Source organism: Argiope bruennichi, chromosome 1, assembly GCF_947563725.1.
Source record: "Argiope bruennichi chromosome 1, qqArgBrue1.1, whole genome shotgun sequence".
NCBI lineage: Eukaryota > Metazoa > Arthropoda > Arachnida > Araneae > Araneidae > Argiope > Argiope bruennichi.
In genome coordinates, this window is record NC_079151.1 from 93,427,045 (window position 1) to 93,442,612 (window position 15,568).

Below are 15,568 nucleotides of genomic sequence, written 5' to 3' on the forward strand. Positions count from 1 at the left end.
TTAATTAAGTGCATTAAAAGTCTCAGGAGCGTTAAAATGTAAATAAAACTAAGAATGGAACTGTTTTCTAAAATTAAACGTGGATTGTTGAACTAACATAAGATTCAACATCTGCATAAATTTTTTAAATTTCTGATTTCAAAACTATACTAATTTTTAAAACTTCAATTCTTGTTTTTTTTAATGACACTAGATTAGTTTAAACATATTGCATATTTTATAAATATTAATGCATTGGATATTGTTATTTCATTTAATATTTTCATTTCCAACTCCAAATCTAAAGTAATTTATTGTTGATATTTGAATTTTAGAATTGCCTTGCATGAAAATTTACTACGGCTAAAATTATCATCATAAATTTACTCTATTTAACTTCCATGCTGTTGCACATTCCCTAAGAGGAAAAATATATACTATTGAGGAGTTCAATTAAGAACAATGTGTTTTATATGTTTAAGAATAATATACATACACAATATGTTTCAGAACATTATGTATATACAATATGATTAAGAACAATATGTATATACAATATATTTAAGAACATTATGTATATATAATATGATTACGAACAATATGTATATACAATATCTTTCTTGAACATATATCTGTTTTTGATATCATTTTTGATTTCTAACATATCCCTTTTTACTTAATTCTTAGTACAATGAATGCGATTATCTGTCTTCAGATATTTATTTCTGACTACAAAAATATGTTTTATTATAGTAGTTATTATTCGAATTTTCGAACCACCTTGTGTGTAAAATAATTATTTACACACAAGGCTAAAATCATCATTATAAATTACCTCTTCTTAACTTCTGTCTCTTTTAAATAATCATCCATTCCCCAACAGAAAAGATCATCCATAAGACATTCAATTAAAAATAGAATTTCAGAAGAAGCAGTTTATGATTTTCTATTCTTCGGAGTGAAAACACAATGCCTGGAATGGAAAAAAAAATCTCCCACAATAAACCCGAACAAAAACCTCAGCTCTCTTGCAAAGCCATGATTCCATGCAAGCCAAATCTGCACGGCGACTCCCCTGATGATAAAATGCGTTTAAGGACACACACTCGCTGGCACAAAATGATAAATAAATAAAACCCCGCCGTCTATAAAAGCCCCCAACCTCAAGTCTTACGTGTCAAACGCTAGGCCTAACGTGGCGGCCGGCAGTTTTTACGAATTTAAAAACACAGTAGTCCCGGATATCGTAATATAAAAACCCCTCGCGCTACCTTCATGTCAGGGAGTGTATCTCATAGCCGGGCTGGAATAAAACTGGATAAATGTATGAAAGGTGCGCTTACCTTCATCTATGTTGCATGCCCAATAATTACATTAGAGCCTTCAAACTTCGCACATGGAACGATTCTAAGTGCTGGAATTTTTTGGCACTATGAGTTCTAATTTTTTTTTCCCACCCCACCCACTCCCGAGGTGTTTCCATCGGCCCCTCCCCCCTCTCCTCTATCGTCTAGTAATTTATGAGATGTAGCACGTGCGCGGAAGTATTTTTCTGTTTCTTTTTTTTTTTTTTAGTATTGTTTGGTTTTGTGCGTTGAGTAGAACGTGCCGGAAACCGACCACGTGATTTGACCATGTTTGGTGCTCCTTCGCTTTATTTCTTCTGGGGGTTTTGTGGTATTTATTTGATTTTCTCGGCTTCCATGCGGTCAGAGTTATGTTTTATAGAGGGATGATGCGTATAGATGTATGCCTCTATCAAGTGCCATAAGTGCGAGTTATTATCACCGTCCTGCAGCTTTCCTCTTTCTTTCCTTCTTCTTTTTTTTTTTCTTTCTTTTTTCATCTCTTCTCGTTTTTTTTTTTTTTTTTTCTGTCTACCTATTTCTTTTTTTATACTATTTGTTTTTGCTTTACTTTATCATATCAAGTGGTTGCAAGTATATTGACGATGAAAAAAGGGTTCTTGAGCAAGAAAAATATTTTTTATTTGATGTTTAAAAGAGTTTTTTAAAAAGTGAGAAGGTGCTAAATGCATTTCAGAATCGTGTGAGTCTTAATTGAAGAGATTTCTCAATTTTATTTTCAACGTTCCTTTGATAGTTTGTTTAAACAAAGTTTTTTTTTTTAAGATTAAAATTAAAATCACAAAAAGAACACAGTACTATATCATAAATCTATTCGCAACAGGTTGTTTATTTACAGACGAATTTCATAATAGGATTCATATGAACAAGACAAGACACGTATACGCTGATCAAAAACAAATGATAAACTATTCCGTTCGAATATGCTCCAGAAAACTCATCATGATGGGTTGACAGCTATCATCTAACATTGACCAAGCGTTGCGTTTTGTTCTTCGATTCGCATTCTTAATGAAAGACACCATCAATTTAATTCTATAAGCAGATGGCGCATGTATTACAGTATCTTTCTACAAATTATTTGAAGAACTATCTTAAGCGGCTAGTTAAAATGCTCTAAATTTCGGTTTCATGCTAATTTATGAAAGAATAACAAAGCCTTGGTTACTAGACATCCACATTTGTTATTTGGAATAAAACATAGTTATCTAGAATACCTCTTACGATGTCGATAGATTGTCGATTCTTGTGAAATATCGACAATCGGGTGTCTATTCTTATGAAATGCGATAGAAATTTGTAAATCTTAGTTATTTTTGGGGCGACTGAAGCTTGGATCAGGTAGATCTCTAAAATCTAAAATATTTTTAATGAATTCTTCTGTCAATTAATAAATAAAGAGATTTCAAAATATTGCAACATTTTATATAGCAGTATATAGAAATAATATAAAAACAATTTGAAAAAATTGAATCATAAACTATTTACGAAAACCGAGGGAATATTCATGAATTATAATATATTTATATGACAGTTGCTCTCAAAATATTAAAACATTTGAAGTAGCTTATCCATATATTATCAAATAATATAAAAAAAATCTTTAAGTTTATTAGCTGTAAAAAATTAATATTTGGTCATTCTTAATAAGAAATCATATTCGACTGTTCGAATGAATACAAGTTTGGTGATCAATATAATTTACCTGTTTCTCAAAATGAATAAATATATTGATGCATATTTGGAATCTCATTTACAATGTTTTGCATATTTACACTACTGGTCAAAAGTATTGCAAGTTTGAGAAATGTTACATTTTTTCTAGAATAAGCTGCCCAAAATTAATTTTTTTCATTTAAAGTGATGTTTTCTAGTAAAAATGTGATGGAAAAGTTTCAAGCTATTACATCATCCATTGTGAAGCAATTTTCTGCAACGATTGTGTCATCCCGGTATTTTATTATAAAATCGCTCCGACTGCGAAGAATTTCATTTCGTTTGTTGCGCTGTTAAAGTGCATTTGCTGTGTATTATTTTTCAATTTAAAATGTTCATTTCTTTTTAAAATGTGTGAATTAACTCGTGAGAAGCGACAGGCTGTTATTTTAATGCATTAAGAAATCATTTCGAATGTTAAGATTGCTCATCGGTGCGATTGCAGTGAGTTGACTGTTTCGCACCTCATAAAACGATTCAAAACCGAAGGAACCGTAGATAAAAAGCCTAGAAGTGGACGTCTGAGGTTATCTTCTAAACGCACTGATGCTACATTGACACGATTAAGCCGTAAAAATAGATTTGCAAGTTCTACTACACTTGCAAGAAAATGGAACGATTCTACGTCTGTCATTGTCAGTCCCAGAACAGTTCGCAGGAGGCTCTGTGAAGCTGATTACAAGACACAAGTACCCAAAAAAAACCAGTACTGATTCAAGCAATGTTGAAAAATGATTGGAGTAGGCCAAGATGCACAAAAATTGAAGTATTTCGGAATGGAGACAAATTATATTCAGAGACGAAAGTCGCTTTTCTTTAATATCTGACAAGCCTGGCCACGTTTGGCGTAAAGCAAAGGAGAGCATAACGCCAGAATGCCTGGTGTGTACATCAAAACACCCAGACAGCGTAATAGTGTGGGGGTGTAGGGAGTGTATGTTATATCAGCCAACTGGACGACTTCATTCTCTACAGGGAACCATGAATGGTGACAAATATATTGGTGTGCTGTTTGTTCAATCAATTGTTTCGTAGTGCTTGTGACAGAAATGGATATTTCAGCAAAATATATACATTGTACCGTACATCTAAAAAGGTAAAATAAACTTTACAATTAATTTTAAATTTCATTTCAGTTCATTTCTCACCTCTATATCGAAACATTCGTTATTTTTGGTTAAGGTTGCAGTTACAAAACATAGTATTAAGGTCCTCTCATGGCCAGGAAATTCTTCCGATTCAAACCCCATTGAGGAGTATAATAGGAAAGAATGAAGTAAAATAGAGAATCATCCCAGAACAAAACGAGAACTTCAAGAAACAATAATTAAAGTTTGGCACCATGAAATACTGTAAGAAATGTTGAAAAACCTTGTGAATTCCATGCCTAACAGAGAGGCTGCTGTGATCGAAGCCAGAGGCAGCCCAACCAAATATTAAATGGTTTTCAGTTAACTTGAACTCTTTTATTATCTTTTCTGATCGAAAGAAATTGAAATTTTTCTTTTCTTCATTTTATTCCGGGGAACCAAAATGGATTCCGATACTGAAAACCTGTACATTTGTTTGTATTTTATCCTTTTTGAAATTACATAATTCTTTTTGTTCAATAACTTAATTATATCTTGCCCTTAGATTAATTTAACATATTGACATTAAAAAATATCACTTTAAATGAAAAAAATATTACTTTTGGGTGGCTTATTCTTAAAAAAACCCGCGAAATTTCTCAAACTGGCACTACTTTTGACCAGTAGTGTATACATAAATGTATAACAATGATTATGAAATATGAATTCTGTCAGTGACTGGTAAAAATTTTTTGGCTGGATAAGATCAAAAGTACAAGGTAATATTTTAGCATTATTAGTTATTACACATAAAAACGAAACATTTTATTAAATGGGTCAAATAAAAAAAAAGAAATCTTGGATTTTTAATTAAAATTTTTACACATATTTCTGTGTAACTTGAGATCAAAATATTATTAAAAATCACAAATAAAATATGTTTGTAGAATATGGCGAGTTGTAGCACCATGTTATTTTTTATAATTATATACTTGTTTGAAATCTTTTCAAATCATCATTTAAAATTTTAGTCCTTTTTTAATTTTCTAATTTAATTTGTTGTAAACAATTGAAACTATTTAAGAAACAGTTTATTGAAATTTTATTATTTACTATTTTAGAATTATTTAGGTTCTCTCTACTATTTAGGATCTTGAAAAATGTATATATATAATAATATAAATTAATGAACATTTCCGTAAAAAAAAGCATGACTTAAAGAATGTATAAGTTGAAGGCAAAATTTAAATTTAAATTTCACTAACGTTACTGAACTAATGGTAAATTTCGTTTAACTATTTGTGATTTGAAGGATTATCTTTAACTATTTAAAAGTTTAATTATTATAATTTTATTTATTGCTTTTTTAATCACTTAAAGTATAAAATTTCTTTAAAGGTCCAGAGAGAATCGACTTTTTTCTGTTTAAATCATTTGATTAGATTTTTTACTCGAATGATACGGTAGAATTCTAATGACTAACTATTTTAACATTAAAATTATTAACACTGTAAAATTCTATTATTGATAGCATTTTAAATGCATATTTAATCAATAAATCTCTTAAAATAAAATAAAAATATTGTTATTCTAGTGATTATCTAAAAATATTTCAGCGAATATTTAAACTCACAGGTATACCAAGAATAGATAATATTACATGAAAGCATTATAAATATACACCATTCTTCATTGTTAATGTCGAAGTGAATAAGAGTTTAAAAAAGAATTAGTAAAAACTTATATATGTTAATTATGCACATTGACATTATTCGAATCTATTTATCTTCTTTATTTATGTATCTATGTGTGTATCTTATTTCAGCCGCATCATCGCCTATTGCTTCCGTATCCACCACCACAGAACCAGAATCTCCCCCAGAGGTGAAAACTGAAAACCACCACCACCATCACAATCACCACCCGGACACCGGACCGACATCCGATCATACGTCGATCACTACCAATGGCAATAGCAACGATGAATCCTCTAGACAAGACGATGAGGACACCAAGAAGCGTGACAGCCCTTCGTCTAACCCTGGTGGTCCACCCTCTCTGGACCATCCCGGTGGTCACAAAGTCAAGCAGAGGCGATCCAGGACAAATTTCACACTGGAGCAACTGAACGAATTAGAGAGGCTCTTCGATGAAACCCATTATCCGGATGCTTTTATGAGGGAAGAACTCTCACAAAGGTTGGGATTGTCTGAAGCCAGGGTTCAGGTGAGTAGAATAAACAATCATATTAAATACAAATATGGATTCAGGCATAGGATTCTATGACTATAAATTTTGAAGGAGATTTACCAAGTCCTATCTTTCTGTGAGATTTACATTCAATACTTATATTACACCTCACCTGACGACTAACTTTTGCAAACCATATGATTATTTGAATCAAATACACTTGATCATTATTAAAAATTAGTAGGAGTGGTCCCCTTCACTTCTGCATACCACATCATTATTTGAATCAGATTCACTTGATCATTATTAAAAACCGGTAGGAGTGGTCCCCTTCACTTTTGCATACCACATCATTATTTGAATCAGATTCACTTGATAATTATTAAAAACCAATAGGAAAAGTCCTTTGAACTTTTCGCGCATATTATAATTCGTCAACGGATTCTGAGACGACCACATTTCGACGACTCCATCTCATTAAGGGGTGAGACGAGGAATAATGAGTGCATTTCCGGTATTCCCTTTGACCTTGGATTTTCCCTATTATAGTTCAGCAAAGGATTGTAAAACCCTCCGCGCATTTGTGCATGCGTTAGGGTGGATTTAATTCGTCAAAATAGGGGTGAAAGGAAAGATGAGGAGATGTTTACACTTACTAGTATCTAATAGGAGAAATCCAAGGTCAAAGGGAATACTGGAAATGCCCTCATCGTTCCGCGTCTCACCCCTTAATGAGATGGAGTCGTCGAAATGTGGTCGTCTCAGAATCCGTTGACGAACTATACATACTAGTAAATATAAACATCTTCTTCTTTCATCTTTCCTTTCACCCCTATTTTGACGAATTAAACCCGTCCTAACGCATGCGCAAAAATAAGGAGGGTTTTACAATCCGTTGCTGAACTATAGGAAGCATTTATTAAAATGCCTTATCCATTCTCATCTCTTATAGAAACAGGAACCTTGAACAAAGCCTTGAACGTCATGATTGCTCAGATTTTTATTTTCAGAATAACGTGCATGATAGTTTTGTGCTTCGTAGCAAAGAAGAGAATACATATTTCTGACCTATTGAAATAAATATGTAATACAAAACTACAACTGCAATTCCAAGATTGCAAATTTTATTTATTTAAATAATCACGTTCTTGATTTCTTTCTTCCATCTGCATGCAAAAGTACAGAACGCTAGACAGCCGACCCCTTTATGGGTTGGATTTCAAATGGATAGGGATCTGCATTTCAGACTGCCAAACTATGCAACTAATTTTAATTATTTAGCTCTTTATTTTTACAGTTATCGTGTTCACATGTATTTGAACAGCCATATAGGAAGATTTCTTTTGAGTAGACGTTCAAAATTTGATGGAAACATACAAATTTGGAATAAAGACCAAATTTTACCCATCTAGCTCAAAACATTTCTTAATTATTATGCTCACAGATAGACAATTTCAAAAATGTATTTTTCGGGATCAAAGAGATTTGAAATTTAAACACTTATCATATCTTGAGTTCGAATTTTTTTGAGGATTAAATTTCTTTTCTCTATATCTTTTGCGTATAAGAATTTTTATAACCATATTCTTAATGTTGTAAATTAAAACATGCGATATATGGAAAAGCAACAAACTGAAATTTTAGCCGATGAATTTCCAGCCGATAATGATATGCCGCCATTAATATTTGATAACATTCATTGTTGAATCATTTAAGAAACGTTTTTTTTTTTCAAATGCTAATAATTTTACTTTAAAATAATAAAATTTTTATCCAAACACAAGTTACTCGCATTAGGTGCTTTTACATTCCATGTAAAATTATATATTCACTTAAGTCATGATTCCTCTATAAATCTTCTCAATTTAATAATCTGTTAATTATTTTTATCCATATCTCTAACGGAATTCATATATATATAAAGAGCAATTTTCTATCTATTTTTACACAGAAGTTCTATTGCCGTGGTGACCTGTGGTAAGGTCTCGGCTTGTGAGCGGTAGGGTTTCAGGTTCGAGACTCCATTCCACCGAAGAACCGACGTGCAAGGGAGTCTGTTGCACGATAAATCCGTCAGGGCCAAACGTCCTCCCTGTTTTGTGGAGAGGGGGTGCCAGCGCAGTTGTTGTCCCCGTCATCTGACCAAGGTTCAAAATTACGAGGTCCGTCCCAAAATAACCCTAGTGTTGCTTTAAACGGGACGTTAATATAACTAACTAACTGAAGATTTATTTGAATAAATAGATAAAAATTACACAAGTATAAACTCTTTGCTCTCAAGAGGTGACTCTCGCTCACCATTTTGTTTGGTGGGGAAATTCGATGCGCGGCAATAATAGACTCAGCATATATTCATATCGTGTTTAGGTTTAAAGACTAATAAAGTGTATAGCTATAAAAGTTTTATACGCTAAATTGAGTGTGTGATGATTTTAAGTTAGAGGTAAGAAATTCACTAAGAGCCTGGAGTTGCTGGTTCGTCCGCGCGTAAACGGCCCCGAGGGCAAAGGGTTAATATATTTTTGAAGTTAATTTCTATAACCGATTATAGTTAATACTGCATCAAATAGTATTGCCACGGAACAGTGAAACGAAACCATTTTAGATACATGTTCGTCATATTGCTCTGACTCGCTAAAGTAAAATTTCTGGATCTCTCCAATAACCACAGAAATGATAATAATAATTCCATAAGCAAAAGTCAATGTCTCCTGACCCCTCACGTAATCGCCATGATCATATCACTGATTTATGGAAATCTCGCACATGCTAGTTGCCCATAAAACTAAATAATGAAAGACTCGGTAGTAACAAAATAGACGGATTTTTCCCACCCACCAAAAAAGTCCCATCTGGACTAGTGATGGAGGGGTCACGAGTTCTTGCGGATTGTCCTTCGTCCATCTATCGTCTGTGGGCAGACGGTAATCCGATTAGGAACCGATCACCCCTCACGCCGACATTCGAAATTACTCTCTACCGATTGCCGATGACAGGCAACCCCTCCATCCTCGGAAGTTCCCTTTTTTTTTCTCGCATTCCCCCCTCTTCCTTCTGCTTTTACCAAAGTGAATATTTACTCTTGTAATACGAGCAATTTGCAGCTTTGGTTTGGGTGACTTTTCTGTGGGGTGGCTGAAGAACACTTTGTTTTGTTGGGGTTTCTCCGTACGCTGTTACTGATTGTTGTGCAATCGTTCTTGTGTTCAATGATGTTCGATTAATCCTATTGTGAAGGTTCCTTACTTCACTTCATTAACACAAGTAAATCTTCAGTTTATATTGAAGTCTAATTTATCGTCTGATTGAAATCTAATTAAATTAATTATCCAGCCCAATTATCGTTGATTCTAATTTAAATTAATAATTATTTAATTTATTTCTATTAATAATAAAGGGAAACGTTCGCGTCTGTATGTGTGTGTATGCGTGTGATTTTATGCTCTGCAGTCATACCATTGGGCCCAAATACCCAATTATATTTTGGTAGGTATTTGAAATCTTAACTCATCAAAAGTAAAGAAGATGTTTGGCATTTTTTTCAGCAATAATTCCATAAAATATAATTGCCCTGAAACTGATTTTTTTATATCATTTTTTAAAATGTTTTCTTTAATTATATCAATTTAATTGCCTTAAAATTTCTTATCTAAATTTTTCAAAAAATAATTTTTGCATTATTTTTAATAAAATATTTTATAGTTGCCATGAAATTCAGACGGTGTTCATTGTTTCATTGAATATTTAATCGTGTGATTTTTTTTCCCATCGTTGAAAATTAAAGATGAAAGATTTCCAATAATTATCTATGAAGTTTATATGGGGAACCAGAAGATGAAGTTACATCAAAAGACAATACGCAATCGGAAAGAGATTACCCACAAACGTTTTTATGGCATTATGAAGCCATGAGATTATTCTCAATTATGTCCCGTTCCAACGGCCTGTGCGAGTCTAGAGACAGACACACTTTCCCCTCTTTCCCCTTTTTTGTGGTTTTCCAGGGTTCTTTGATGTCTATTCAGTTTGCCAACAATTTACGGGAAACTTCGGACCGACATGCGCAGGCGAGGATGGTCATACAATGGGTCAGTTTCAGATTTATGGCCAAATCAATAGGGCCACAGGTCGTCGAAATTCGGCTTTAGAAAAGTTTATGTACGTAATAAACAGTACAAAATAAAGGTATTAAAATAACATGGTTTTGATATCTACCAGATTTAATGCTTATAAATACTTTGTAAGGTATCGTGAACATCATTTTACATAAGGTTTTTGAAAGCAATTAATATAATCAATATTTTCGACTAACCAGCAGATAGCCAAAGTTATTGTAACATGAAAGATATTGGTTGCTTGTCTATCAGTTTTGTCTGGTATCTAATCAGATGACATATTCTATTTTAAAAGCGTGCTTATTAAAATCCATATAAAAATTTATAAAAAGATATAAAATGATTAAGATTTTAAATCATTTGTTATCTTTTAAAAAGTTAGCAAGGTAATTATTTCATAATCAACAAAATCAACAATTCTATTTATGTAAATGTGAAATAGATTTTCCTTGAATGCTAAAGAGCTAATGATGTAAAGGAAAAAGTTATTGCGTTTTTTTCCCTGTCTTATAATAGTCCTTTATATCTTAAAACCAATTCAAGTGACGTAAAATCAGATTTTTTCAAAAGAATCGAAATTATTTCATTTGTTGAATGACACCTTAAGAAAAACAATTTATCAGAAAAATTGCGTGAAGCTAAATACTGTTTTTTTATCTGAAAGAAGAAAAGTGCGATATTCTATTTACAAGGTTAAAATTCTTTTCTACTCTAATTGTAAATGATAATTTGACTCTCTTTGAAGAACAATTCTTTGGAATTCATCTTCAGAAAAAAGAGAATTGCATTTTGTGTTTGGTTCGTAACATCGATTTATTTATTCAATTAACTTAATTTCTTTTTTTTTATTCAATTGTTTGATATTTGCAATAACCTAATAGGTGGGATTACATGTGCTTTATTCTATAATTTTCAGTGATTATTCTATTGCATTAGTCATTTCCAAGAAAATCATAAGAATAAAACTAATATTTTATTCTTAAGATCTGTTAAAAGAAAAAAAAATACAACTACTCTCTTGCCATGACACCAAGGGTAAACTGATTCTAACAAGGTGTATCTCACTTATTTTCTTTTTAATTTATATTTAAGAAAACCCGTGAACCTCGTCTTATTTATTTCAATAATAGATAGATTTCGCATCATTTCGATAAAAACATTTTTAATAAAGTTTCAGAATCTCCGTAAATTTAAAGTTGTCCATGAACTATTGACTCATTTTATATAAAAAATTTAGTCTTCTATTAAGCAAGGTTTATCAAAATGATATGAAAAATTTAATTTACTAAGTTGAAAACGAAAATGTATCCTCATTTTTGGAAGGAGGCCAACTTTTCAACACAAAAATAATTCTTATACAATCATAATTCCTTTATTTCTGTAATTCAAAACATCCCTCCCCTCTGCTTGTTATGTGGTAGGTCTTTCCAAAACAGAGATTGCTTCATGATTGTAAAATATATTAGATTTTTGGTTTCGTTTCAATATAGCTTTATTACAGGTTTGATTATATTTGTTCATTCATATTTTAGCAACTCACAATGTTTTCTTTTTTAAAACTGTTATTCGTTTTTCTATGGGAAGCCACTTTCTGAAGAATGAATTTTTTAACCTTAATGTGAAACTAGATTATTTGTTTCCTTCTTCGAAAAATTTCCTCCCATTAATTTTTTTCCTTTCTAAAATAGAGTTTTAACTCTTCCTAAATGATTTCAAAACGTTTTTCAAAGAAATATACTCATTATCGCATATTTCTTTTCACAAATAAAGAATGTTATTCTTTCTAAATCTATATTGCTATTTAATAAATCATTATCTTATTTTATTGAAATATTATAGTATTATCCTGAAGAATTCTTTGATACTTTTTCACAAAATTTTCAGTTTTTATATATGAAAACCTTTACTATTGCAGATTCACTATGGTATATTATCTTTCTTTTTTTAGTGAGGGTTTTACATTTCTTTTATCATCGCAATTGAATACACGTCAAAAGAATACATAAAGATTAAAAATAGGATAGAGTTTTATCAATTTAGTTGATTTGGCTGGCATAGAAATTGTATTATATGATAAGCAAAAGAAAACATTTCATAAATGATTTAAAAATCCACTAATCGAATTGTTAACTGAAACAATATTTTATTATTTTTATTTAAAATAACAAAAAAAAAAAACTCTTCGTCGTCTAAAAGATGAAAATAAACAAATCAAATGTATTTCCTTGACATATAGAGCTACCAATAGGCAATTTCCATGAGACTGAAGGGAAAAAGAGATGAATGCTGTCTTTCTTTCTGCTAACCTCGCTTAATTCATTCTCTTTGTCTAATGATCTGCATCATATCTGTTTTTATATATCAAAACTCAATCAAATTTCTTACTGAAATTTAAATTCTGGATAAAATAAAAGCGATCTGAATAATAAAAGATTCTGCGATCTGAATAAGAGATTCTTCAATTAAATTCTTTTATATGATTACTCTGTGATCCTCAGCCGAAATCTGACTCTGAAAATTATAAACAATGTAACTATTTCTTTTTAATAATAAGGGTCTTCTTCGACCATATTTAGTTATGTGATTCCCCTATTACTCTCAGCTGAAATACGCCTCTCGAAATTGTAAATAATGAAATTATTTCTTCTGCATAATAAGGGACTTCTTCAATGAATATTCTTTTATATAATTGTTCTGTTACCCTCGACCAAAATATGGTTATTCCCAAAATTATAAATAGATAATTATTCCTTAACCTTTTGTTTGATTATTCCTTAATTCTTAATTTGGTTAATACTATCGCCAAGTACTTTATAAAGGTATTGTAAGCATGTATTTGTATACATATTGCTGAATAATAAATAAATAAATTTCTGAGAATTAATCAATTAATCAAAATATTTCTAAGAGCACCTAAATATATTATACATATCCTATTTAGTAAATACACCCCAAACAAATCTTCAGTATGCAATTTTTCCCTATTTTCCAATTAAAATGTTAAACTATAAGTATCATATGATTCCCTACGACCCACAACTAAAATATTTATAAGATTCCCCTATTATCTACAAAAAAATATGCATCTTAAAATTATAGTGAAATTATTTCTTCTGGAGAATAAAGGACTTCTTCAATTAGATTCTTTTATATGATTGTCCTGCTACCATAGACCAAAATATGGTGCCCAAAATTATAAATGGTGTAATTATTCCTTAACTTTGTTATTTCTTAATCCTTAATTTGATTAATTAAACACAGTGCTCCAAATGCTTTGCAAAGGTATTGAGAGCATGTCCTTGAACATAGATTGTTGGATAATAATTAAAATAAATTTCTGAGTATCAATTAATCAAAAAATTTCTAAGAGCGCGTAAATATATTATATATATCCTACTCAGTGAGTACACCCCAAAAAAATCTTTAGTATACAATTTTTTTTCTTATTTGCCAATTAAAGAAATAAACTATAAATGCCACACGATATTTTTATTATTTTTTCTATCTTGTTATCAATGCTTAGTTCTAGCAACTTTTATTTCACTTCGAAACTAAATAATCGTATTGAAATATCAGCTAAATCTTTTCACAATTCTTAAGAATACACCTCTTAAAAAATGTTGTTCTACTCTGTCTCTAGCAATAAAGTTAAATAACCTCTTGTTTTTTAATTTCCCTAATTCAACCAAATCCCTTCTCTCTCACTCGACCTTTAAGACAATGGCAATCCTCAACGTCCAACACGAGCCTGCAAGAGACGAAGACGACCCGCAAACCAACCAGGAAGCAGACTTCTCAACTCCACTCCTAACTCACCCTGGCAGTGGCGATTAAGGAGAGACCTTTTACGCTGATTAGGAACTTGTTCCCGCTTAATTCCGCGTTGATAGCGAGCCCTAACCTTTTAATTTAGCTGGTTTAATTGGGCGGCTTTAGCGCCTCTCCGTATACTGAAGGGGATGTGAATTCTTTTTATCCTTTATTTATTTTTTTAACGACTCGATAATGCAGACGCATAGTGAGTGAGGGAGGGTGTATAATTTAGGTTTTAGGCGCAGCGGAGGCATAAAATGGGGGTTATAAATATACCCTTCTTCCCTTTGTGCGGTTTTATATATTCGCGGTGTTTAGGATTTAGGGGCAATTACGCTTATTGGCGTGCATGAAATTTGGGATTTGGGGAGTATTTTCTCGCTTGTCGGGGTGTTGTTGTTGTTGGTTAAAAGGAGGGTAGGGGGTAGAAAATGATAATAGAAAGGCAGGATTAAATTCTTCAGTGAATAAATGCCCCCAAAGAAGGGGGGAGACACGGCCTTTTATTCCGTTTCATTTGAGTGATTGCTTTTTATGGGACTTGCTCACGCCATTTTGATTATTCATTCAATTTCGATAAAATGAAATCCGTATTGGGACATTTACAAACCCGCAATAAATTTCCATGAAATGGGTAAATAAAAGTAACTGCTTGCTAGCTGATAATGTAAGTCTAATATCGGCGATAAATAAAGTAATGAATGATAATAGGAGAGCGAATAAAATATTTTGTGAGTAAGCAAATAAATCTCATGCTTGTCAATAGCGCTTTCTGTACCTCATAGCAAACATAAATCTGAAATTGACCAAAGCAAGATAATTCGTAATGTTTTGTTATTTGCCTTCTGCAATTCTAACTAGTAGCTCTTGGACACATTGGGGGGGGGTAATTCTAACTAAAGTGTACTTTTTATTATTTTGAATTAGAGAAACATTCCCAATACCTCCATTTTTTTCTACTTTAAGATGTTTATTTCGATTTTTATAGATGTAAAATTCACTTGATTCCTCTGCCACTAAACTCTAATATCTTACTCCCCAATTTTGTTGTGGGAATGGGTGTTTTGTTGTAATTTGGGATCATATAGATTGTAATGCGAATCAAGAAATTGATTAAAAAAAAAAAGAAAATCACAACTTTATTCAAATGCACAAAACTTTTCTCGAAGATCATTGTAATAAAGGAGAACCATATTAATCAAACAAAAACTAAGACGTTACCCTAATTTACCTAAGTTACCCGAGAAATTACTTCTCCAATTGGTTGTTGTGTTTATGATTGAATTCAATCATTTTAATGCTTAAAGACTTTGACAAA

General features: G+C 31.6%; 1 protein-coding gene across 1 annotated transcript in view; it reads left to right on the forward strand.

Moving 5' to 3' along the window:
* The window catches only part of LOC129973620 (short stature homeobox protein 2-like), an 82,962-nt gene that overhangs the window by 26,903 nt on the left and 40,491 nt on the right, over positions 1–15,568 (forward strand). Inside the window, exon 2 of the mRNA XM_056087507.1 lies at positions 5,958–6,358. Coding sequence (XP_055943482.1) covers positions 5,958–6,358 — 401 coding nt within the window. The remainder of the gene's footprint in view (positions 1–5,957; positions 6,359–15,568) is intronic.